This window comes from Thunnus albacares, chromosome 17 (genome assembly GCF_914725855.1).
Source record: "Thunnus albacares chromosome 17, fThuAlb1.1, whole genome shotgun sequence".
Lineage (NCBI taxonomy): Eukaryota > Metazoa > Chordata > Actinopteri > Scombriformes > Scombridae > Thunnus > Thunnus albacares.
In genome coordinates, this window is record NC_058122.1 from 9667418 (window position 1) to 9695311 (window position 27894).

At 39.6% G+C, this 27894-nt stretch overlaps 1 protein-coding gene across 2 annotated transcripts; it reads left to right on the forward strand.

Annotated features, from left to right (window-relative positions):
• si:ch211-157c3.4 (Lipopolysaccharide-induced tumor necrosis factor-alpha factor homolog-like) lies at nt 1-26954 on the forward strand. 2 transcript variants are annotated; one of them, XM_044330432.1, is made up of 6 exons: nt 1-65; nt 5921-5970; nt 24431-24514; nt 24774-24863; nt 25060-25261; nt 26396-26954. In XM_044330432.1, the coding sequence occupies exons 2-6, from the start codon at nt 5925-5927 to the stop codon at nt 26517-26519; spliced, it is 546 nt and encodes a 181-aa protein (XP_044186367.1). In that variant the 5' UTR covers nt 1-65; nt 5921-5924; the 3' UTR covers nt 26520-26954. The 2 variants fall into 2 exon arrangements, with proteins under 2 accessions (XP_044186367.1, XP_044186368.1); XM_044330433.1 differs by lacking the exons at nt 24431-24514; nt 24774-24863; nt 25060-25261; nt 26396-26954 and adding exons at nt 6088-6183; nt 6380-6581; nt 8013-9668.
• Nucleotides 26955-27894: the final 940 nt, after the last annotated feature.

The window sequence follows — 27894 nt, forward strand, 5'->3', positions numbered from 1 at the left end:
TGGACTGTACATCAGCAGCAGTTCACACACACATCTCTGCATACTGACGACAACACCCCACCAAGGTAAGACTGTCAGAAATGAATATGTTATGTACAGAGAGGATTTGATTTAATACTGTAGGATTGAGAGATCAGATTTTATGTTTCTTGAGTTTGTAAGATGAAAACTGAAGATGTAACAGTTGATGTTTAGCCAGTGAATAAAATCAACAATATCTTAAATGCTTAGGCAGGAAAGAACTGTTTATTATTATAAAGTTAAGATGAAAAAAAGAGGACTTTTTATCTCCAGCATTTTATCTCCTATTAAATCATTGTTAATACATTCATTTTGAGCTAAATCTGTTGTGGTTTTACTACTGCAATGTGATGACAAGCACAAGAGGTTTTATAGGCTCCAGCTGAGTCTGGAGGAAATTGCCAGACAAGAATAAATTTTTTTGTTAGTTTGTTTATTCCTGGTCATGTTTGCTGCAGTTCGCTTTTTCCTTTTTGTTTCTGTTCATTTGTTTTAGTTATTATTTGGCATTTTAAGTTTTATACAACATGTAAAGGCATGGGTGTAGCCCACACTACATGCAGCTGTGAAACTCTCCTTCTCTCTTGTTCTGTGAATTAGAGTCCGGTATTTCTAGGTTTAGAGTGAACCTGTCATTTAGCAGAACTATTACTGTAGGACCTGTGGGGATGTTAGACTCCTTATATGACATAAAGAGAAAGGAGGCATTAAATCACACGTCAACAAATGTCAAGGATAACAATAAATTCCAAGATTTATTCCATTGTGCTTATTGATGTCTGTGCATTTGCAGACTGTAACATTTAGTGCCTTTCACAGAGTGTACTTTTAGAGAGAAGGAGGATCTCCTGTGAAATCTTCTCACTCTTATTCACTAAAGACATTTTGGATATTAATGGACTTGATCTGATGTTGTTTTATTCTGTACATGTGTGGGTGTTGTTTTAACTTTAACTTAGTGTTCTTTAGGTTCTTTGTTACATGTTCACTTATATCTGGATTGGGTTTTGGATTAGTTAGTAATTAGTAATTAGTAGTTAGTAATTGTAAAGGTACTAGTAGTATCACTAGTTTTGCAGCATCAGTTGTGCTAGCTGTAGCAGTATTACAATAGCTGTAGTAGAAATAGTAGGAATACTAACCATAGTAACAATGAGAAACATGCTAGATTAAATATGTGGTGCGTGTAGGTTTTAGTGCTCATGTATATCAAACCTGTGCCTGTAACTTTATAAAGAAGTGGTGTAGAGTCGCAATAACGTCTTAGATTGACAAGTGGCTACAGGTGGAAAATTCTACTGTTACAATTACTAACTATTAACTATAATTATATACAGCAAATGTTAAGAAGTTTGTTTGTTTGTAAAGTCCTCATATGATTTTGTATTGTAATATAGTTGTTCATATGAAATGAGCAACTATACCGCAACCACAAGAACAACAGAAATAATGAGAAAAAACTGGACCATGATATTTATAGGCTACTATATAGTTTATTGTTATATAATATGTAATGTAATATGAAAATACATGTTTGGAATCCTATTCTATTCTATGTAAGCTGGATATACAGTGAAGCACTGTGGAACAGTGAACCTTTGTTTTGGGGGAATGTTTCCTGTGTGTTTTGGCTGATTAGGGGTCAGATCAGAATCAATGCCAATCCGAAAATAACAGTGATTGAACTAAATAAAGAAAAAATTTAAACAACATTCTAGTTGAGCTTTGATGCATTAAATTCAACAGCTGCTGGAAAGATATCTCTATCTCTCTGAAATGATAAGTGATGAGTGGTTAAATGGGTAATTTCCAGTTAAATTACCCCCTCCTTCATCAGCTGATCAGCTTTGACCAGGACAGATGTCACATACAGTATGGCCACACCCATGACTCAGATGTGTCTCAGGGTGTTAACTTGTCTACATGACAAATCGGCCTGCTTAGCATCAGAGAGCGTGACAGTCTCACAGAACTCAACAGATCAGTTTGCAGGTGATCTTCTGTCTTAACCTGCTGATCAACCACTTCACCAGCATATCACCTGAAAGTCTAACCGGCTGGTGTCAGTTTTATATTTTGAACTCATCCACTTGCTTTAGGGATGTTTCTTTGTAAACAGAACAAGATGGATGGGAGGTTGTGCTCATTAACTAGACCAGTTTTCTCAATCTGTCTCACCCATTCCTTAATCCACTCCCAGGCACCTGCATCTGACTTCAGCAGTAAATTCAGAGTCTCGGTAATAAAGCTTCAGAGAAAACAAACACTGTCTGAGCTGAGGTCATGTGCCTCGGTCCTTTCTCACAGTAGATGTATTGTTTGAGCAGCTGCCACTAACTTTCCCCCGTCGTGATTTTAAAGCATCTCTTTAATGTGGCAGATGAATACTTCGGAAGCCGCACCCAGTCGCAGCCTCCACTAGCAGCCACATGTCCCATGTGATGACAGAAACATCAACATGTGTCCTATTTATCCATCTGTCTATATCGCTTCTCACTTCTCTCATTTGTTCTATTCTATCTATCCATTTACTGTTTTTGTTTCATTTCATCTTTTTCATAATAGAAACAAGGTTGCAATTGGACTCTCAAAACTTCCAAGCAGCAAATCCCAGTGAGATCAAAGCTGCTTTTTTCAAGAGGTCTTGAATGCACCATGACTGCACTGCAGCCACATTTCAGTACTTCTCCAAGTACTATTTTTCTCACTCATTGAAAAAGACAAAATGTTGAGCCACCAGGGCTGCTGGAAACAACTTTACAGAATCAGCTGCCTAACCTGAACCCAACACGCCCCGAACTTTCCAATTAATGCCACATCAGCAGCTCACAGCACAGTGCAACAAAGCCAACAAGTGAACGAGAAACCAGTTATCAAAGATCAGCACTCCTACCCTGACTTAGCTCTTTATCAAAACAGACAAACTGGTTGCTGCCTTGAATTAGGTTGGAGAGAATAAACTGTACAATGTTTAAGCTGTGTAGCAACATAGACAGCAATACTGAAAACATGTTGGAAATACATTCAAATCCCATTTGGAGATTTTTAAGAATGAAGTATGTTACTCATTTTTCACTACCAGACATTGTATTCAGCTGTCACTTAAAAAAAAAAAAAAAAGAAAACTGTCATTCACACAACATGACCTCAGTTTTTCCCCCCCTGAGATGAGCCCACTCAACAGATTTTAGATAGATTTGTGCGACACAGCGAGTTCATCAGCAAGTCGGTCGGCACACCCTCAAGTCTGTGACACAGAGAGAAGCATGCAGCTCCGTCACATTCCTACACCAACATATGGGTGTATATACAGGCTTTGTGTGTGTGTGTGTGTGTGTGTGTGTGTGTGTGTGTGTGTGTGTGTGTGTGTGTGTGTACATGTGTTTGTGTATGACACAATGACAAAGCAGTCTGTCATCTTCTGCGAGTCTAAACTGCGATGACAGATGATGAACTATGGCTACACACACCTCAGTGCATGTAACGAATGGCTCAAGGAAAGTCTGCCAGGGTAGTGAGAGAGCGAGTGTGTGTGTGTGAGAGAGAGAGAGAGAGAAATTGAGACGCATGTACAGACAGGATGTTACATGATAGTCAAGCTTCTGTGTGTACTTTGTGTTATTGTGTTAATGAATGCTTAGTCACGCCAGTGTGTGTTTTTATGTTTGTTTTATGGAAAGAGAGACAAAAAGAGGAGACAAAAGGAGAGGAGAGAAAGGTAGAGAGGTAGAGTCATGTGCATCTTTTAGGTGAGTTTTTCCAGTATGGGACCTGTCGTGGAAATTTTTACATGACTCACTCAGAGAACACAAATTCGCAAGAGAAAGCATTAAACAGTGTTACTTGTTGACCACACAGTGAACTGGTCACATGAAGGTTATCAAGTTACTGATCTGTTTATATGTGAGCAGTTAATGCATTATATTTTACATGCTAATATGTCAAATCTACAAAGTAACTACAGCCAACAGTTAACTTCATAAATCCAAAAATAAATTTCCCTCCAAAATATCACAAAATGAAGTCAAATGCCAGCATCTCAAAACCATACTACAGTAATGCTGCTTTGTTACTTACAAGCTCTAATTATAATAATAAAACCTCAGCATTTTTCCATATGTAACTTTAATATTCAAAGTGTGTATGCGCCGGCTGGGAGGTTTGTTCCTTATTCTACTGTGATAATATCACAATAGTATAATGAGACAGTGTTTCATAATTTGTAGGTTAGATTGGTGTCACACGTTTCCTAATTATATTTTAATAAGGCCACATCCCACACTGTCCTCTCATCTAAGTCCTCAGCTGTGGACTAATGGCAGTAATTACTGTAGATCTTCTAGACTGACAGGATTGTCTCATTGTGAAGAAACACTGTAACATCACAGATATTCAATCCTTAATTTGACCACTAATGAACATCATTTCATTGTTGCTCCTTTTTATTCCTCCCCTTGACTGCTTGTCCTCTGGTTTTTGTTGTGTTTTGTGGCATTCATGGATGACTTAGCTTTGTCAATGAAGCTTTAAGAGGCATTTTTCACATGCCACTGGTGTGCTTTGCGTGTAGAAATGACGTCTATTAACACAGAAATAACATCTAATAATGTTCTACGTGACCATGTAAGAGGGAAGCAACCACACTGATTGTTTCATACTTACTCACTTTTTTGTGAGTTTGCTTGAATCAAGGTGTGGCAGCTTCCTCACAAGTAGCCAAAAGGTTATAGAGAGTTTTATTGTAGAATATCACATAGATATTTAGATGCTGTCAATCTGCACTTATTCTTTTTTTAAACAAGGACTTATGTTTCAATTAATCTTTGGATTCATTTTAGTCTTAAAACTATAATCCTTACGATTTTCATGAAATCAAACCCAGTTGTTGATGTTTCTTTGTTGTCTGCATTTTTTAAATAAAAGTCCAAGATTTTTACATTCTGTCATTAACTCTCTGAATAGTAGCTTTCATTGTTAGTGGCAGGTCTGCCATTCCCGTGCTGGATTAAAACTGCATTCACATGCAAAAGGGATTCACAAGACAATGTAGTGTGTAACCCAGCATAATCGTTTTAATTCTGTCTCACTGATATCAGCCTCACTGTTTAGTGTCCACTCTCCCAGCACAGTGTCAGAGATGTAACATGTTACAGCTAATGCAAAACCTACATTTCCCTTACACTAATTAATTCATACAGAATGCTGCTGAATTTTTTTTTATATATAAAATATACAGGCAGTTGTAGATGTGATCAGCTGTTACAAGTCAGGGTCGTATTAATAAATAAAGTTTAAACACAGATGAAGTATGGGCAAAATAGGAAAATGAGGTTAACTCAATCATTAAAAGGACAAGTAGTAGTTTAAAAGAGAAATTTTTAATAGAAATTAGAGAGGTTGGGATAGTCATTGTGGTATAAATATCTAAAAATTACAAATAAAACAAATGAGTCTTGCGAGGTTTCTGTGTGAACATACAAAGAAACTAAAAAATTTTTTCCAGCAACCACACCTGAAACATGCCAGCCATCACACCCCAGACAAAGTCACACCCAGGAGTTTCCCCTCCCAGGGCCGCTGACAATACACACCCACACAGTGCAGTATATACTCTGGGCTGACAACTACTTCATCACTTTGATCTAAATATGTGTCAGCAAGGGCTGACAGACATTTTTATCAGAGCTTCAGGATGAACGTTTTTAGCTGAATCAGTCCGGCCTTACCTCCATCTGGTGGCAGGAAGCAACATCACAATTGTCTCAGGACAACAACCTTAGAGTCACTTCTGTCACAGAACGAAATGTCTAATTATTAGTGTGTTTTGTCTTTAATGCTAATGATGAAGAGTAGCCTTCACAACAATCCCTTTCTTTCTATGCTCTCTCTCTCTCTGCAGCACAATGACTGTAGATGGAAAAAAAGAACCTCCCCCCTACATCGTACCTGGTAAGCCTAAACACACGTATGTCCACACACATCATCATCACCATCATCTTCATCATCAGATTAGCTCACCAACTCCATCTTGCTTTTGTCTCTCCTCCCCCTCTTCTTATGTTCCAGTTGAAGATCAGGCAAGCGGGGTGAAGGTTTACCATGTCCACACTCCGTTCACCCCTCCTCCCTCCTCACAGGAGTCCATGACTCAGGTCACACCAGGTAAACTCACACTTCCTGTAGACACATATCAAAAACATTAGCTATAGTTTATTCTAGTTCATTGTAAGTTTGTATCATCAAAACTAAGAAACTCTTGTTGGGTTTAAATAAAGTTTGAAACATTGTAGTTATTCTTTTTTTATTCTTGCCACCACTTCACCTGTCTTAAATCCCTCTTCCTCTCTCCCTCCATCAGTGTACACCAGCGGAGGAGGAGGCGTGGGTTCAGGTCTCGATTCTGAAGATGGCAGAAGGAAATTTGTGAGCTACGACACGGCGCTGGGGAATTCTCCTGGAATGACAACCTGCACATCCTGCCAACAGCAGGTCATGACCAACGTTACCTACAAAGCTGGAACTTACGCCTGGCTGATGTGCTTACTCTTCATCTGCTGTGGGTGAGTGTAAGGTTCAGGGCTGTTGTTGTATCTCAGCACTTTGTACTAAAATGTGTCCTGGTTGAGCTGACTAGAATCTCTAAATACAGATATGAACATACCTTAAAACATTTTGAGGCTGTGTTGCATGGATTGGCATGGCTGTATTAATTGGTTAGGGGACTCCAGGGCAAAAATTTGCTTTTGGGCCCCTACTGACCTCTTCATACAAACAGTACATCTCTGTTACCTCCAAGAGACCCAGAGAACAGCCAGTACAGACCCAAGACAAGAACACATCATTAAAGACCCCCTCCAGACATGTTTTAAGATGCATAAAAATACTCTGCCTTGAATAATAATTTGTGTCTGATATGGTTTTTCCACCAAAAAAAGTTCAATTACGTAGTTAAAAGTTCTTAAAATTCAAAATTACATTTAATCCTTCTTCCTCATTGAAAAATCCAAAATGTATGAATATATAAATATTTATCATTCCAAAAGTTCAACTGCTTGACACAAGATGTCTCCTACTTCACTGTAAAGTCCATTCTCAGTGTATGTGCACTGGACGCTTCAAGTTTCCACATCACTCTTTTGTGTAAGTTACATACTGTAGCACAATTGTCTCCAGACTAGAAGTGATGTCACAAATCATTCCCATACATACACACCTTAAACTCAGATTCAAAGTGAGCTCTCCTCACTTCTGCAGCCGAATGGGAAAACAGCCTCCTAGTGTCTTTGCATGCATCATTTTGCACAGTGACGGTCAAACATTCAAGTAACAATAAGCAAAACACATTTTGGGAAACTTTATTAATGCACCATATATTGTACTTAAGTCTGGCAAATTTTGCAATTAATCAAATTAACAAATGACACTTGACATACATAATCCAGCATTATGTCTGAATTCAACTCAAATCACTTTTGAAGGTTGGGATGCATGAGCCCAAACATACAGTATAATGTAATGAGAATGTGTCCCTGATCTTGCCAAAAGTTCTCAAAGTGTTATTTAGTGAGAGTGTGTCGCAAGTTGACACTAAAAATTGACAAAATAAGATCGCCAGTCAGCTTCAGCTGCATCTTCACGTAATTTGAACAGATCTTCATAGCAGTTTGGTATACTACAACTCAAAAGTGACACAATTTGACATTACAGCTTTAAATTTAAACAGAAAGTAATTTTACTATAACTTACTTAGACAGTACTTCTTTTAATTCTTTTTCTTCTTTTGTGGGTTTTTCTTATTGACACCGAGGGTCTAAAAGGATAGAGGGTGTCATATTTAGTTTCAAAGGTGTCATTTTGACTGTATAAATGCAATTGTTTTTCATTTAATAAAACCAAAAACAAATGATCAAACACAAAAATGTATAGTGGTCAAAAAGACTTACTACCTGACACTTACTCTGTGTGTGTGTGTATGTGTGTGTGTGCTACAGATTAGTCCTGTGCTGCTGCCTGATTCCATTCTTCATGAAAAACTTCAAGGATGCATACCACACATGCCCCCGCTGCAACAGAGTCCTTCATGTCGAGAAGAAAAAATGCTGTAAATGACAGAAATGAAGGCAGAGCTGGACCCATTGAAATAAGACATAACATCCTGTTACTTTTGTCTGCAGTTGCCCCATCTTATGAAATTGTTGAGGAAAGGTTGCAGTTCAAATGTAGCTTATTTCCATGGATGAGCCATTGCACAAAGCAAAAATCAAACATGAATGACTTCCAAGTTACATCATATTATTAGCAACAGACTGGGATTGATTATGTGATTGATTTTTTAAGTCTGTCTTGAGACAAAAGATGCCACTAAAATGTGTAAACATGTATATCTTGACTTGTCTAACCAATGTTAACCTTTGTTGTAATTCTGAACACGTTAATTATTTTGGAATTATAGGAAATTCACTTTCTTTCTCAAAAATGTTAATTTACACGGTGCCACATTGCCACCTAGTGACCATTTCAGGAACAACTTTTTAAGACCATCATATAAGTCACACACTATTATTACATGGATTTATTCTGATATTAACTTACAAGTGTATTATTTAGCTATGGTTTGATTGCTAGGATCATGTAGACTTTTCTTAATAGTTCTCATGCTACAGATTAGAAAGGTATTGATATTATTCTGTATTTATTTGGTTAAGCGATATTGCAATTTTTAAGTGTTTTCCCACTGGCTTTCATGATATGTCAACATTGATAACAGAAATTAATAAAATTATTCAATGTTAGTTGAAGGCCAGATTTTCCCTTAACACAAATTTTATTTAGTAATCAAGGCGTTCCCTCCAAAAGAGCGTTAAAGATCCTCTTTCCTCCAAAACACACCCACTAGACTGTAAAAACTTTTACAACTCTTTGTCTGTGGCTGTTTTAATCTGTATTCCTCTCTGCCTTGTCAGCCCTTATGGCCCATTCGTTGCGTTTCGGCCGTTGTCTTTTTCATTTTTTTCAATCTCCAAAAAGGAACTCTCAGCTAAGAAGAAAGACTGCAAAGCTGCCTAAAGCCACAGGCCAAGTATCAGTTTCGTCTTGCATGTCATTTGAATATATATTGAATTTTTGTAATCTCCTATTTTTATCGTGTAGTTAAACCTTTTTTATAAGACTGTTCAAAAGACCCTTTTTGGTTGTTAGAGTTTCAGTATCAAACTCCTCAGACTGCAACTGAATGCATCAAGACCGAAAACACATAACCCCACGGTGTGTTTGCTACACGGCCTCAGCTAGTCTGAACCTATCCGACTGCATTACCTCTCCTGGGGAAGTGCTGAATCAGAGCGCTTCACTGACCTACAGCAGTTCTCATCTGGTTGTCCCCTTGGCGACCCAAGGATCACCAAGTCTGCTTCGTCATGATCAGCACTCTCTCTATATTTATATTTGGCTTTAGTTAGGACTATTTGCCCTCATTGCTCTTTTGACTTGTTTGATAACCCTCATTAATTCATTTATTCTCTCAGCAATAACTTGTTAATTTAATTTCTCATTCATTTATTCTAATTGTATATATGTGTATATGCTTAGTTACCCCCCATTCATCCCTACCCCTTGGTAGTTCAATAAATATCTTGATTTATCATCAAGTTGTTGTATTTGTTTATTCCTTTACAATAAAGATGAAGGTCCCTGTATTCAGGGTGAAGCTAATGAATCAGATGATGAGGATTTTCAGGGTTCAGTGCACCCATCAGCCAGCATTTGAGCCCTCCACGCTGGACAGTGGTGGATCAGTGGGATCCCGTTGAGGAAGTTCACAGAGAATATTAGTCTCTATGCTGTGAGAATTGTCATCATCGTCATGCCATCCAACAGCTGACCAGTGACAGGGATGACCTGTATAGAGGTAACAATGAAATGAGGAGAGAGACTATAGAGCTGCAACATACAGCTGATCAACTGCCCATAGTCGTTAAGGCATTCAAAGAAATGGAACAAAAGATGGAGAAACTCATGGGAAGAAGGGCTGATGAGCAACTAAGGGTTCAACACCAACAGAATGGAAGAGACCCAACGTTCCCTCATGAGTAAGCACTTGGTGATGGTGGCAAGGAAAAATTCCCCTTTGACAGGAAGAAACCTCAAGCAGAACCAGGCTCTAGGTGGGTGGCCATCTGCCTCGACCCGCTGGGTTGAGAGAGAAAGAGAGAGGAGGGAGAGGGAGATGTAATAATAATAATAATCATAATAATCATAATGATCATAATAATAATACTAGTAGTGGGTGTTGAGCAGGATCATGGGGGCAGTAGGTGGCTTGCAACCACAGATCCAGATTGTACAGTTCTGGAAGATACCTGTGAGGCAAGAAAGCACAAAACTGTGGGAGAGAGAAGATGCCAAATTAGTAACATGCATTCATGAGACGTGAATGCATGCAGATAGAGAAGGAGACAAAGAGAGAGGATCTCAGTGCATCATGGGAGGTCCCCCTGGCAGAATACCATCTGTACAAGCCCTGTTCTTACAGAGAGGACTCAAGGCCACATATTCCATCACTAGTTGGGGGTACCTACAGGGGTCCCGCTCCAACCATCCCTGACCAGTCCATCCAGACCCCAGAGAATTTTCTCAGCTCAGAGTAGCTCTCGAGAATCTCTTACCATCTGACGCCTCAGAGAAGTTTCAAGTCCTCACAGACCATCTCAAGCTAGAAGAAGCTTAGTTAATTGTATATTCATACAGCAACTCTCCATACCCCTTTTCCAAGACCATGGAAGCCCTTCACAAACAGTTTAGACAGCCACACCAACTAGCCCTTGCATGAATAGCTGAGCCCATGAATGAACCTGACATTTGTAGTGGTGATTTTAAAGCCTTCTAAATGTTTGCCCTTTGAGTTCGCTCCCTAATCGGTATGCTTGAACAGTTGGGGAGGGAAGGCAGTGTTGAACTGCAGTGTGGGTCCCACATATCACGCTTGTTAAACAAGCTTCTACATGATCTGAGAAGCAGTTTTAAGAGGAGAGTGCACCCAGTAAAAGTCCCAATGCCCACACTACATGATCTTGGACACTAGTTAAACTTTGAGATGCAAGTCCACGAGGATGACACCCAATTCTTTGTTCCTCGCAAGGATGACCCCAGGAAAAAGGAGCAGTGGAAGGACAAGAAGTACTCAGCCAAGGCGATGTCTCTATATCTCAGTGCAGAGAGGTCAACAGCAGTGGCTAATGGAGCTGAGGTGTCACAATCTGCTGACTTCCCCAAGCAGCCTGAAGAGGTGGAGCAGTCTGCAGAGGCCTGGTATATACCATATGACATGGTGCAACACAATAACAAGAACAGAGTAGAATTGAACTACTCATACCAGCGCCAGAAATAATTTGAACACCCTCCTCTTACCAGAACCCACTCTAGGTCCTCCCCTGCTTGTAGTGCTTCTTCAGTTTCATGAACACAAGGTGGCCATCTACACCAGGTGAGGTTTCTCCCTTAAGATAAGCCTCTTCTTCAGTTCTTATGGAGAGACCTACAGAAGTAAAATCTACCCAGCATATATGAGTGGAAGGTGTTACCATTTGAGACCACCTGCAGTCCATGCTGTGTGATGTATACACTGTAGAAGCATGTGTGTGATCACAGCCACCCAGTAGAAGATATCCGTGAGTCTGTAGAAAAGTCCTTTTATGTGGACAACTGTCTCAGGAGTTTCAGTTTAGAAAAGGAAGCTCTGGTGGTGAAACTTCACAATCTTCTGGCCACTGGAGGTTTTTATCTATAGCAGTGGGCAAGCAATAACCTGTCTATTATAAGCTACCTTCATGCAGATGCCAGATCTACCAGCAGTGAGCTTTGGATCAATCATGACCAGACTTCTTTGAATTGGCACTCGGATTGCATTAGCATTGTCCAACAGATATGTTATCTTATAAGCACCGGCCCACCAATGACACTGTGATCACCATGTGGAGTATGTACAACACCCTTTACCACCTGAGCTAAGATCCTGATTCAACGTCTATGGGACAAGAAAAGAGAGTGGGACGATCCACGGCTCCCAGGAACCATTCTATGTGCATGACAGACCTGGCAAACAGAGTTACCTGACCTTGAGAAGATATTGTTGCCACGGTGCTATATGAGCCCAAACATGGACATGTTTGAGAACAAGAGAGACATTCATGTCTTTTGCAATGCACCAGAGAACGTGTATGGCTCAGTTGCTTTCCTGGTTACAGACAGACCAAATGGAAGTATTGAAGTTGCATTCCTTACAGCGAGATCTAGAGTTACACCAAAAAGGCAGCAGTCAATTCTTCTGCTAGAACAGTGTGCTGCATTGACTGACACCCAACTACCTCAGATACTGAAGACAGAGCTAAGTCTTCCCATCCAGCAGGTTAAGCTGTGGTCAGACTCTGCCACTATAAGGTGTTTGTTGGCACCTGGTTGGCTAAAATCCAGAAGCGGATGAATCCTGAGGACTGAGACTTGTTGAGCTGTCAAAACCAAGTAGGTGGTCACATGGGCCCCAGTTTCTCCAGCAGCCACCTGAAGAATGGCCAGAAATGCCTACATCCCTCCCTGCTACTGAGGAGGAGGAACTCAAGCAACCTAACTTTTGTGGTGTCATTTCCCAGATTCCAAGCTCCACCACACCTGATGTTGGTTAATACCAAACATGGTTTGAATTCTTGGATGCCACTCTTCTAGGAGAAGTGAGCACTCACTACAGCCTTGCAGCGGATGACTATTGAAAAGCAGAGATGGCTGTGCTATGTCAAGCTCAACAAAAGATTTTCCTCACTGAGATCAACCAACTGAAGTCAGGCCAACTGGTAGCAACCAGCAGTCACCTTCACCTTTTAGCCCCGGAGTACAACAGTTCCACCCAGCTCATCTGTGTTGGAGGCAGCCTGCGACATGCTGCCCTAGTAGGACAGGACTCTGTCCATTCCATTGTACTAGAAGCCCACAACCCTGTTACCCGGTTAATCATTCAGGACTTTGATAAGTGGTTGCACCATCCAGGTCTGGAGAGAGTGTCCATTGAAATGAGGAGAAAGTCCTGGATTTTGAGGGGGAGAGAAGCCATTCATCGCTCCCAACAGGAATGCACAAGTTGCCGGCGGAAAGTGAGGCTGAAGATTTGTTGGTTGGAACAATCGTTATGATAGTTGACTCATAGTTGCCATAGGCCCTGTGGTCAGTTGGACAGGTCACAGCTGTCTTTCCAGGGTCAAATGGTAAGACTCAAACAGCTAAAGTAGGATGGGAGACTATAGCTACATCCACCCAGTGGCCCATCTGATAAGACTGCCCGCTCTCCCAGACTAACCCAGGGATGTTGAACATCACACCTGCCCTTTCAGAGAGACACACATGGCCTTTTCCTGATTACCAATTCCCCTGGGAAATTTGTGGGCGGCTGTGGAAAAGGCTCTTAGATTCCCTGATGTTGAAATTCACTGGGCCTTTTACCTGTCATTATTCATAATCTCCTATCAATCACAGCCAATGAGACTAGATCATTTATGGGATTCTTTGTTCACTGAGGCAGCTCTATGATAGTTAACAAGCAGGTGTTCCATGAACAGAGGTGCTGAGACTGGGTTCCTGCAGTTGAAGAGACAGTTCGGTTGGAGTTCGAAGAAGCTGCTTGTTGCTGTTGTGTGTGCATGCAGGTATTCATAAGTGCCAAACTTTTGGACAGGTTAATGTGTGTTTAATTATCTGTATTTATGTTTAGAATGCTCCTCCTCACAGTTTATTTAGTATTGTAGTTTAAGTAATTTGTTTGGAGCATGTAATGTAATGCTAATAATAGTACTGATAATGTTCATTTAGCCACTGCATAGATGTGGAGATTTGCTTTTTTATTTACATTTGGCTGAGTATGCTCAGTTTATAACTTGGCTTATTTTTCCTTTAAATAGAACCATACACTAACCAACAAGTGAACAAGTAGAGTGTTGACAACATTTAATAAACATGCTGCAAAACAAGTTTAATGCCTTGTCCCTAATCAGACATCTGTGTCTTTTCAACATACTGAACCAAAAGGCTTTCTTTCATTCAGTGTGGGATGCCTTAAAATTTCTGAAGTTCTTGGCATCAGACATCTTGATTTTATGTTGGAACTAACAAATACAGTAACATCAAGGCAGCATATAAACGGTTAGGGAACACTGAACAACCATAAGAAACACAAAATCTTATTCTATAAAGGAATATGGCTAAAATCAGATTGATTCTGTTTCTCACCGGCCACAAGAGAAATAGAAGCACTAATAATTTCTCCACTGTTTGCTTATTCATTTTAAGATGCACCAAAACTGAAAATAGATTTTATTGATAATTCATTAGGCTCCCCAGGGCGGTGCTCCAAGCTACATATGATAGTTTTTAAACTTTTTAAATCACAGAGCAGCTTTAAGAGCTTGGCTATCTTTTTTCTATCTGCTTGAGGCTAAAAGCAAAAGACTAAATGCTAAAAGTGACAGATAAACCTGCTGTCAGTGTCAGAGACCGTCAGTGTATATTCTTTGTAAATATCCCCATTAAACGGGCTATTTCAGCACAAAAAGGCCCTTTTGTAAATTTGTTGTATGCTATATCTTGATGCAATTATAAGTATTATGTCTAACATTTCATTTGACCCAGTTGTTGGTATTTTTACCTGTTGCACTGGTTTCAGAAGTTTCCGTGTATGGATCAAACTCAATATTATTACTACTATTGAGTGGTTCTAATCTTAGTAGTGCAACTAAAAATTTGGTTCTGTGTGTTTTCTTCTCTCTTTAATAGAATACTTGGGTATGAAAAATAGATGAATTATCATTAGCATTAGCATTTTCTTTGGTATCAGCATTAATATTCTGTCCAAGCTATTAAAGGGAAAAGGGGATAAACCTCTGCCTTGTAATCACTAAAAAATGTCCCAGTTAATACAAGTCATCATACCACAAACACACACACACACACACACACCTCAGCCTTTCTACAGGAATGTAAAAAACTCTGTAAGGATTGCTCTATTCTCTGGAATGTTGTTCATCAGTCCCATCGAAACACACACTTACACAGACACAGACACAGACACAGACACAGACACACACACACATACACACCATTTCACCCAGCTGACATCATGTGCAAAACACCCCTTACTCTCAGACACACCTTTACCTCCATAGATCCTCCACCCACTTGTTTTGGGGGGTGAGAGAAGAATGTAAATGAACCGGAAGCTAAAGATAAAAATGTATTTAATATTCAACTATTTACTATTTTAGTGGGTTTGCTTATTTTAAATGTTGAGGCAATCTGAGATGAAACTGAAATCTCTTTATATTCACCACCAACATACACTAAAAGGGACTTCCATTTTATGGTGGACAAGGATCAAAATGTGTTGTCTCTTTCCACATAATAGAATTTCTGTCCACTTTGGATGCCTCTTGAATCCTATTTATATTTATACATATATACTGTATATACAGCATCGGAGCACTTTATTAAAGTCATATGACACTACTACTGAAATACACGTTTTCATGAATGCACCAGCCTGACTTGTTCGTAACATTAGGAAACTTTGGGATCTTTATTAGAGAGAAAACTGTCTGTATTGATAGAAATGGGCTCTAGTGTGGCTGGACTTTGGTTCAAATCCCTACACATAGAAATCTGAGTTATGTTCCAGCCTCCCTCAATATCTACATGTAAAGTGTGCTTAGGAAAGGCACTTAACCCCTAGCAGTACTCTGTCATCCAGTGACCAACAGCAGAACAAGACCATGTAAAAACCTAAGATATGGCTGGACCATATATGAAACACTAGACAGCTCAACCAGATCTGTCAACTCTCCTGTTTTTCCCAGGTTTCTCTCGTATTTTCACCCCCTTTCCCACCGTGCTCCCATTATGTAATTTCCCCCATAAATCTCCTGTATTTTTCTTTTTTCATTTTTGCAGTTATACAGAATCCTAATTGGCACCATCAAGTTGTTTCAGTTAGATCCATAGACTTGCAACAGGTAAATTTTCCTAAGGGCTCTGTAATGTTTTTTTTAATACCTGAAAGTTACCTAAAGGTTTTTAATAACCTTCAGAGAACCTTTAGGGAACATTCCCTGAAGGTTACCTGTTTGCAGGGCAGCCTGTAAAAATTGCATTTAATTTTATCTTTGCAGCTTGTTTGTTCATTAATCATTGCAAGTGGGAGCCTGCGGACCACCTTGAAGAATTTCATTGGTCTGAGTTTCAGTGTGGAGTTCTGGTGTCCCATCCTCATCCAAGTGTTTCTGGCTAACATAAAGGAACAACTTTTAATTTTTGTCATTTTTTTGTGAATGCAAATGTGTAAACTTATGCGTAAACAATTAATTGACATTTAATCAAAATTGCAATATGGCCTACCGCAGTTTTCAAATTGCAGGAGGTGCAATATTTGTTAAAGGCAAAATCAGCATCAAAATACCATTTTAAATTAAATATTGTCGCAGAGATGTCCTTGCTTACACATCATATTCTACAGATTTAAGAAAATACCTTTCTCTGGTACAGATCCCCACAAAAATCAAAACACAATCATTTTAATATGTTTTTCCATGCAAATGAGAATAATGATGTAAAGTTATCATTGGCTCTAATATTGCAAATCATATCGCAACTGTAATATCAGTCAAAATAATTGCAATTAGATATTTTTCAAAAAACGCTCAGCCCTATTCTGGTACTCAACTAGAGTAGCTTTGCATGATTCACAGTTCAAAAAACTCCTTATTTATCTTATACTGACCTTTTATACAACCCCTCAGTTCAGCCTCTCTCTCTTAACGGGCAGTCTTAGCTCCTGTCTCTTTAAGGCCCCCCTCCTGATGAGCCCACTCTGTTCTGATTGGCCAGCTTCAGGAAGCCTGCCGATGAAAACCCAACATTTCCTGCTTTACTGCTTCATATTAAAAGCTTTTAAATGACTACATAATGGAAGATTTTTATTGTGAAGAATTTACAGGAAATTAAACATGTTCCTCACCTCATTAGCAGAGCTTCATTAGCGGCGCTAAAAACTGGTCTGAACAACAAGATATGGAGATATTTGCAGCTCTTTGTTCAGTGGATCAATTAGAAATAATGCAAGGAGGAATAGTACAAGCAGAAACTGCCACAGTGATGATGATGTTTGATGAAGAGCCGCAGACAACCAGCACACCTCCAACATGTGAATTGCGTGCTGTGCATAGAGCAGATGACCATATAAAGAAATCTGTCATGAGCCATTGTTGGCTCGATTTGAAAGTAGAAAAAAATGTTGGAAACCGAGCGTTCAGAGCAGTCTGAAGCCAGTGCTTTTTGCTCACAGTGATTACTTCTACATATGTTTACCTCATTATTTGACAGTTTGGCCACATTTAATATGAATATCCGGTATTGTAACATTACATATATGACTGAAAAAAAGGAAAAGCATAATCAGTCCCCTTTAAAGGAGGGAAACAGGTTACTCTCCATCAGAGAGTGGCACACATAAATACACACACACACACAAGCTCCATCAATAATCTCTCAGAAACAAAGAACAAAGTAAAAAAGAGCAGTTCTGCCTTTCAAAGTTACTCAGAGTGACTCATGTACCACTGCATACTCACATCTGTGTCGTTGAAGGCAGAGCAATGGGCGTGTCCAGGGAGGCTTGTAGAGGTGCAGGTGAGAAAGGCATACACCGTCAATTACAATCGATCTGCACTGTACATCAACAGCAGCTCACACACACATCTCTGCATACTGATGACAACACCCTGCCAAGGTAAGACTGTATGTATATGTGATGTGCAGAGAGGGGATTTGATTTTATGCTGAAAGTGTGAGAGATCAGATTTTGTTTCTTGAGTTTTTAAGACCTGAGAGCCTTCCTTCTCCACATCGGTTTCTAGCTGGGTCTTGATCAGCTTCAATTTGGATTTGATTTTATGCTGAAAGAGTGAGAGATCAGATTTTGTTTCTTGAGTTTTTAAGATGAAAACTGAAGATGTAACAGTTGATGTTTAGCCAGTGAATAAAATCAACAAAATCTTAAATGCTCAGGCTGTACAGGACTGTTTATTATCATAAAGTCAGATGAAAAAAGGAGGAAGAGAATTTTAATATCCAGCGTTCTCCTATTAAATCATTGTTAATACATTTGATCTAATTGATCTACATCTATTGTGCTTTTACTGCTGGAATGTGATGACTGACACAACAAGTTTTATAGCCTCCAGCTGAGCCTGGGGGAAATTTTCAGACTGGAAGAAAGATTTGTTTTGTTGCTTATTCCCAGCAGTGTTGGGCAGGAGCTTCGCTACAAGTAGCAGCATTACTAGTTCAACTACATTTCTCAGTAGTGTGGTTGTAGCGTTGCTGTTTTCTAAATCAAATAGCTTTTCAGTAGCAAAGCTCTTTTATTGATCAAGTAGTGTGGTAGTGTTCACACAAGCTACATTTTCCCAAGCACTAGTCTTTATTCCCACATCTGACAATGAGTTCCACTTAACATCAACCCAGGAGTTATTGCTTGAACTTTAATGTGCTATTTCCAGACATTAAAATTATTGTCTTAACTCCCACTCCTCATATGATAGGACTTATTTGGATAGAGGCAAAAAGTTAAATGGTTTGGAGAATTGCAATGTTCTCTACTCTTTATAAACACTAGTGCAGTGCCCATTCAAAACGTGCCTGTTCAGAACAGGCTGATTGCTTGGCCTCAGGTATTGCTGCTTCAACACACAGAAATATTATTTCTGTTTATGTGAGGTGTGAATGAATACCAACAACAGGAAAGAAACTAACATTCTATTATACACAGATTTTAAGTACTAGTTAAGTAATAGTGAATCTTTTCTCATTTTAGACTAATGAGGGCTGCATTTAAAAATCAAATACATAATAGTGAGCTTTTGAAAAATTTGCATCCTAAAATAAAGTGGATTGATCGCATTGGGCTTATTTTCCATGGCTTCAGTTCGGATCATTTGAGTGGGTAAGTTTGCTCAAAAGATTTATGCTTATATGTAGAATACTGGTGTTGAATTGCCCGTGGAAAGTAGCCTAAGACTCTGTCCATCCTTGATTAAAAGCTCTGGTTTTGCTGTCTGCTCTTCTATTTTTAGAGCATGCCATGTGGAAAAACTTTTCTCAAGCTGAGCTGATAATAAAAGGTGACATGAAACCACTGCAGAACACTGATTGGTCAGTCATTTATCTCATTCATGGGCTTTCTGTTTCAGAGGAAGCCTTCTACTGCTCTCTTTTTCTCGTCTTTTTAAAAATGAGTTGGGAAGCCGATAACAAAGCCTTTTAACTTTTAACATTATCAAATGAAGAGAGACATTCTCCCCTCATCTCTCTCATGGCAGGGTTGTACAGCTCTGATCTCCACCTGTGATCATGACATGCAGTCACAGAGCCCAGAAGCCCCGCCACACTGCTGCAGAGCGGAGCAGCACACTGATTGCTTGTTTATTCAAAGTTTATTAATATTGAATGTGTCACATGTCCAAATTGACACTCCCCTTCCTTGGGTCCTCAGCAATATACCTGCCAAGTGTGAAGTCAATCAGATGAAATGTTGTCAAGATACGTGAAGGACACACATACATACAGAAAGACAGACAGACATACAGAGATTCCCTCCTTTATAGTTAGATTTCTGAAGTTCAAGCACAGCAGAGCTTTCTGATGCAAACTGAATTTTTTTGTCTTGTCAGGGAAGCAAGAAGCAATGAATGGTGAAATAAAAAAAATAATTCTTTTGGCCATGAGTTTGTAAATGTTAATGACCTTGTTATGCCCACCTAGGACGTCCCTTTCAATGGGCAGCAGAAGACCTGAGAGCCTTCCTTCTCCACATCTGTTTCTAGCTGGGTCTTGATCAGCTTCAGTTTGGAGAATGATCGCTTGACTTATGCAGTTGTCACTGGCAATGTAGCATTTATTTTTGACATTGCTGGTAGGGAGAGCATAGGAAGAGCGGAACACCTTAAGTAGTCACAATACTGAATTGGCAAACATCAATGAAAGACGAGGAAGCTCTGTCATTTGTCATGCCTTACCAGTTCCTTGGTGTGGGTAAGGCACTGACATACAGCAATACATTTGCACTAGCCCTCTTGCCTTTGCCATGTATGTTTGTGTCTCCATTTGTTTGTCTGTTAGGAGGGTTACTCAAAGGATTCACTTCCAGATTTCATGACAGGATACATTTTTAAAATGTTTTAACATGCCTAGGCACAGGTTTAAGTTCTAATGGGCATCCCTCTAATTGCTAATGGCTAATGCAAATATACCTCTATCTCTCTCATCTCCTCCCTTGCTGCCTCTAGCTACATTTTGCAGATCCCTTTGTATTGTCTTCAATTTTCTGTCTCTTGGCATCCTGTAGTCATAGGGTAAACCAATGCTAATCTCCCTCTTTGCAAGTGCAAGTTAATCCAAGCTAAAGGGTTGTAAACACATCTTAGGGGCAGATAAAGAATACACTACTGAATTCCCTAAAAATTTTACTACACCATAAGGCTTATTTCCAGTTTGTACCAAATATTTAGTCTAGAGATGTATGTATCCAGCTAGCTACTATCCATCTAGCATATTGTCTGTCTGTGAGCTCACCTGATCTTGTCCTCCTCCTCCTCAAACGATGAAAGAAGAGAAGAGCGTTACATCTGTTCAATCCACACCGACTCCAACCTGCGTTCAGTGTCTCTGTCCACAGAAGCAGCTGTTTGTCGGAAGCAGCTCCTGGGGAGCTGAGAGGACAGCGGCCAGCCAAACTGCCTTCAGCAGGCTGACTGACAGCAGAATGAGCTGTTGCAAATTCGTGTTTGTGTTTCTGTCACACGTTAGTATCGCTGTCAGTATGAATAGTTTTGATGCAAAATATTAGCAGGTATTTTCGTGTGATTTATTTGTCATGTCCCCGGTGTGTAAAGCCTTTAGGCATTTTTTCTAATGCAAGTTCAGTTTCACATCAGGATGTATTAAAGAACTTTCTTCAACAATATTCACTAACTAAACTTTGTCAACTACTTAAATAAATGCTTCCAAAAAAAATTTAGTGCTGAGAGCTCAATAATGTTGTTCTGACTTTCATGCCGCCATCTTGTGTGAAGCCCTGCTGTGGACTGAAATAAAACTGCAGCCAATCAGTACGTGACGCCACCTGTATGTGTAGCCGACACATTATTATGGATTCCAGTGTTTTTCTTGGCAAGACACGACCTACATAAAGTTCAAGTGCTAGGATTGGCAAGGCGTCCATGCTCGCGCCGCTAGCCTGCAATGTTGTAACTGTATGTTCAGTGGGTGTCTGGTGTTGAGTCATGGGAAACATTCATTCTGAGGGACTATGAGTTAACAGTTTGAGTCAAGCTTAGAGGCTTTATGATGTGTAGCTTGAAAAATAGCGAAATGATATAACACACATATGAACACAGAAAGTATACAGAAACCACCATTGAAGTTATCCAATGTTATAGAAAGGCCATCCTAAAAAAGTGGGTTTTTAAATGTCGTTTAAAACCGTCAACAGACTCAGCTGACGTAATGGGAGGGGGAAGATTGTTCAAAAGTCTAGGTCCCAGGGCAGCAAAAGTGCAGTCGCCTTTGGTTTTTAGTCTGGCACACAGTATGACCAACAGGTTTTGGTTGGATGACCTAAGTGAGAGCTCGGTGTGTAAGGGCTTATCTCAGAAATGTAGGCAGGAGTGATGCCTAAATTTCCTATAATAAAAACACACCCTGAATTAGAAAACATAATAGACATAGAGAAACTCTCACTTATTTTTTAATTGTTTAATTTTGAATAATTTGAATAATTCCTTGCTCTTAGAACAACTGATTCTCACCATGTGATGGAGGGTCTAATGCAGAAGCTAAATGCACAACCACCCAGACCCTCCACCCAGATAGCAAAATTGCTGTGGCCCATATCCGGCCCACACCTGACACTTTCATGTGGCCCATATACCGCATGGAATGATGACATTCGCTCCCGTTTGCCAAGCAAACCATAGCATTACTGCATGTCAACCAAAAACAAACCAAGTAAACAATATCTGGTCCAAATCTGGACCACAGTTCATTTTTATTCTGTCCCTGATCCAGCCTACATTCCATATCCTCATTTAGCCCAAATATTGCATGGAATGATGGCACTGGGGCGTTCCACTCCTGTTTGCCAGATCTGGGCAACAAGAAAGCCATAGCAATACCGTATGTCAACCAAGAACGAACCAAATAAACAAGAATCAGCCCACATTCCTAATGTTCATATGGCCCATATCCTGCATGGAATGGTGGCATTTTGGCAATGCACTCCTGTTTGCCAGCAACAGGCCTAGCAACATTGTTTTCGTAGTCACCACAGTCAACATGGTTTGCTAATTCCATTATCCTGTGCATTTGTGTGTCACTGGAAAGACAGCTGCCTTAAGCTGTGCAACCCCAAACAAGGTGCTATCAGTTAATCAGTTCAAATGGGTACATGTGGGGTTCAACCCTAATTGCACCAAACAAGGCAGTGGAAACCAGTTCTTAGACTAGAGGTGGGGTGGGTTCTGTGGCTGGACTGTTAGGACAATGATCCCTGGACTGACATAGTACAGTAAATTCCATGTTTATGAGTGGTGGTGGCCAGGGCAAACTTTGCTGTAGAAAAATAATCTTCTGGGAGCATTTCCAGAGAATCTTACCTTCCCAGTTCTAAACATTATCAGTGTGTATGCACCTACACTGAGCTTCACCTCGAAAAATTTTATGATTCATTTAGAATCACAGTAAATCATATCTCATATCATATCATATCATATCACATCCAGATTAGCCAGTTCTGAGTGTGCCGTATCTTGGCCAAAACTGGCCCAGATATGTTTTAAGATGACCGGGCCACATTGGCTGCATCATATGTGGGCCACCTCAGGCTCACTTCCAGATTAGCCAGTACTAATTGTGCCGCATCTTTACCCATAGTGGCCCAATACTGTTCAACCATATTTGGCCCATATTTACTATTTCAAATGTGGGCCACATTAGGCTCACACTATGACAGCCAGTGCTGACTGTGCCATACAATTGCCAAAAGTGGGCCAAATTTGTTGTATAGTATTTAGGCCATATTTGCCATATCATATGTCAGCCACTTTAGGTTCACATCAAGACAAGCCAGTGCTTCATGTGCCGTATCTTTGTCAGAACTGGCCTAGGTATTTTTTAAGATAACCGGGCCACATTTGCTGCACCATATGTGGGCCACTTTTAGTTTACACCCACATAAACTATTGTTGACTGTGCCAGATCTTTGCCAAAGGTGGTCCACATTTGTTTTGTGATATTTGGGCCATATTCACTATGTATCACATGGGCGACTTTAAAGTCACATCCAGTTTACACATTGCCGAGAGCACCGCATCTTTGCCCAAAATGGCTCACATTTGTTTTGGGATATTTGGGCCATATTTGTTATTTTACATGTAGGCCACTTCAGGCTCACATCCATTTTGTCCGGGCCAGAAGAAGGTCAGCAGTGCTGCATCATTGCCTGAAGTGGCCCACTTCCATATGCTATCTGGGCACTGTCCAGGTACTGATACACACACACACACAAACACACAAACACACACACACACACACACTTTTTCTTTTTAATCTCATTATTACTTGACACTTTGGCAACATTATCTTTGTTACATTCATGCCAATAAAGCATATTGAATTGAATCAAATTGAATTGAGAGAGAGATGCACAGCAACAATAATAATAAAAATATGAAAAATAATAATAAAAATATGAAAAATAATAACAATAGTAGCAGTCGGTGTCGAGCAGGACCACGGGGGCAGCAGGCAGCCCGCAACCACATATCCAGATTTTACAGCTCCAGCAGATTCTACAGCTCCAATACCTGCAAGACGAATGAAAAGCCTACTCAACAGATTTTAGATAGATTTGTGCAAGGCAGCAGTTTAGTGCGAATTCATTGTCAGCAGGTCGCTCAGCACACCCTCAAGTCTGTGACACAAATAGAAGCATGCAGCTCCGTCACAACCTTACAGTCACTTTCTATCACAGAACAAAATATGTAATTATTAGTGTATTTTATCTTAAATGTAAATGAAGAAGAGCAGCCTTCACAACAATCCCTTTCCTTCTATGCTCTCTCTCTCTGCAGCACAATGAGTACACATAGAAAAAAAGAACTTCCTCCCTACATCATACCTGGTAAGCCTAAACACACATGCTCACACACATCATCGTCACCATCATCTTTATCATCAGATTATCTATTAACAAACTATCTTGTTTTTGTCTCTCCTCCCCTCCTATGTTTTTTCTCTTTCTTTTCTTCTTCCGTTCCAATTGAAGGTCAGGGAAACAGGGTGAACATTTACCACACTCCATTCACCCCTTCTCCCGCCTTACAGGACTCCGTGTCTCCGGTCACACCAGGTAAACTCTCACTTTGTGGAGATGTATTTAAAAAAGATTAGCTATAGTTTATTCTAGTACATTGTAAGTTTGTGCCATTAAAACTAAGAAACTCTTGTTGGGTTTAAATAAAGTTTGAAACATTGTAGTAATTTTCACTTGCTCACACACATCATGACCATCGTCTTCATCATCAGATTAGCTCACTAACCATCATGTTTTTGTCTCTTCTCTCCTCCCCTCCTATATTTTTTCTCTTTCTTTTCTCCTTCTGTTCCAGTTGAAAATCAGGAGGACGGGATGCACGTTTATTACACACCGTTCAACCCTCCTCCCTCCTCACAGGAGTCCATGACTCAGGTCACACCAGGTAAACTCACACTTCCTGTAGACACATATCAAAAACATTAGCTATAGTTTATTCTAGTTCATTGTAAGTTTGTATCATCAAAACTAAGAAACTCTTGTTGGGTTTAAATAAAGTTTGAAACATTGTAGTTATTCTTTTTTTATTCTTGCCACCACTTCACCTGTCTTAAATCCTTCCTCCTCTCTCCCTCCATCAGTGTACACCAGCGGAGGAGGAGCTGTGGGTTCAGGTCTCGATTCTGAAGATGGCAAAAGAAAATTTGTGAGCTACGACACAGTGCTGGGGAATTGTCCCGGCATGACAACCTGCTTTTCCTGCCAGCAGCAGGTCATGACCAACGTTACCTACAAAGCTGGAACTTACGCCTGGCTGATGTGTACACTCTTCATCATCCTCGGGTGAGTGTAAGGTTCAGGGCTGTTGTTGTATCTTAGCACTTTGTACTAAAATGTGTCCTGGTTGATCTGACAAGAATCTCTAAATACAGATGTGAACACACCTTAAAACACTTTGGATGCATAAAAATACTCTGCTTTGAATAATAATTTGTTTCTGATATGGTTTTTCTACCAAAAAATCTTAAAATTACATCTAATCCTTCTTCCTCATTGAAAATCCAAAATGTATGAATATATAAATATTTATCATTCCAAAAGTTCAACTGCTTGACACAAGATGTCTCCTACTTCACTGTAAAGTCCATTCTCAGTGTATGTGCACTGGACGCTTCAAGTTTCCACATCCCTCTTGTGTGTAAGTTACATACTGTAGCACAATTGTCTCCAGACTAGAAGTGATGTCACAAATCATTCCCATACATACACGCCTTAAACTCAGATTCAAAGTGAGCTCTCCTCACTTCTGCAGCCGAATGGGAAAACAGCCTCCTAGTGTCTTTGCATGCATCATTCTGCACAGTGACGGTCAAACATCCAAGTAACAATAAGCAAAACACATTTTTGAGTGTAAGGGAAGGTTACTAATGCACCATATATTGTAAATTTTGCAATTAATCAAACAAATAACTCTTAACATACATAATCCAGCCTTGCGTCATGAAGTCAATTCAAGTCACTTTTGAAGGTTGGGATGCATGAGCCCAAACATACAGTATAATGTAATGAGAATGTGTCCCTGATCTTGCCAAAAGTTCTCAAAGTGTTATTTAGTGAGAGTGTGAAGCAAGTTGACACAGAAAATTGACAAAAGTTGTGATTGCCATTCCGCCTCAGCTGCATCTACAAGTAATTTTACTATAACTTGCTTAGACAGTACGTCTTTTCATTTTTTTTCTTCTTTTGTGGAGTTTTCCCTATCCACACCATGGGTCTAAAAGGATAGAGGATGTCATATTTAGTTTCACAGGTGTCATTTTGACTGCATAGATGCAATTGTCATTCATTTAATAAAACCAAAAACAAATGATCAAACACAAAAATTTATAGTGGTCAAGAAAACTTACTATGTGACACTAACTGTGTGTGTGTGTGTGTGTGTGTGTGTGTGTGTGTGTGTGTGTATGTGCGCTACAGGTTAACCATGTGCCTGGTACCATTCTGCCTGTTTATCGTCTGGAAACAGACTAAGGATGTGTACCACACGTGCCCCCTCTGCAACAGAGTCCTTCACGTCGAGAGGAAAAAATGCTGTAAATGACAGACATGAAGGCAGAGCTGGACCCATTGAAATAAGACATAACATCCTGTTACTTTTGTCTGCAGTTGCCCCGTCTTATGAAATTGTTGAGGAGAGGTCGCACTTCAAATGTAGCTTATTTCCATGGATGAGCCATTGCACAAGGCAAAATCAAACATGAATGACTTCCACGTATTATTAGCAAACAGACTGGGAGTGTTTGTATTGTCAGAGTTTAAAGGATAGGTTCACAGTATTTCAAGTCTGCCCTAAAACAAAAGTCAGGTATCCATATATAGATGTGCAGCAAGGAACAGGTTTCCCTTGCTGTAATCATTCCTGCTGTTTATACTGGCCATTAGAAGATTCCTTCCTAATGCTCTGTCAATGTAGGTGATGGAGGACAAAATCCACAGTTCTCGTTTTATGCAAAAATGTATTCAAAAGTTTATCTGAATCCTATATGAAGCTTCAGCAGTCTGAATTAGTCAAATCAAGTGGATTCCTTTTTAGTATAAAATTCCCCTTTTTTTCCTGGACAGTGTTTCCCTGTTGAGGGACAGTGGAAGGATCGTAACAAAAAGAGGGAATTTTGTACTAAAAAGGAAGATATTCTCTTGATTTCACTAACTCAGGCAGCTGAAACCTCATATTATCTTCAAATGAACTTTAGAATACATTTTACACAAAATAAGGACTGTAGATTTTCCCCCAAATTACTTATACCTTGAAAGCACCTTAAGAAAGGATCTTTAAAGGGCCAGTATAAACAGGAGGAATGATTACGGCAAGTAAAGCCTGTTTCAATGTTCATTTGGGCACCTGACTACTGTTTTAAGACAGACTTGAAAAATTGTGAACCTGTCCTTTAAATATCACACGCTCACTTTTGAAGCTCAGGCAAGTGAAATCAAGCACCCATCATGCACTTTTTTATTTTTGTCCTGTTTCAGCCAGAAAAAAAACTTTCTCTGTTATCCTGCTCAGAAAGTGTTGCATATATAAAGGTAATGTTATTGAAATGAAGGCTTGTACATAGACCTGATCCTACAGTATACCTTTTTGTTTTAATGTTTCAAGTAATTGTTCATCTGAAATCTAAATAGACTGGCTACCCATTTGAAGGGATTGTCACAACATCTGAATAAATGCTGTAAAAGATGAAATCCAGCAAACAAGTCAACACAAAACATTCAACCAGAGCAGAGAGACATTTGTTAATCTGCAGATATTGCACAGTACATTTGCGTTGGCCTTGTTTTGTTGTAAGTTTTTTATTTATCAGAAATGAAACACTCTAGAATAAAATTGGATCTATATTTTTTAAAATGTTAAATATGTTAAAATGCAAAACAATATTTGTTGTATGTTGTCAGCCATAAAATTATTCTTATAA

Coding starts and splice junctions, on each gene's coding strand:
- si:ch211-157c3.4 (XM_044330432.1), top strand. CDS start 5,925: ATGACTGTAGATGGAAAAAAAGAACCTCCCCCCTACATCGTACCTG. Junction 5,971..24,430: donor TCCCCCCTACATCGTACCTG/GTAAGCCTAAAC, acceptor TTCCAATTGAAG/GTCAGGGAAACAGGGTGAAC. Junction 24,864..25,059: donor CATGACTCAGGTCACACCAG/GTAAACTCACAC, acceptor TCCCTCCATCAG/TGTACACCAGCGGAGGAGGA.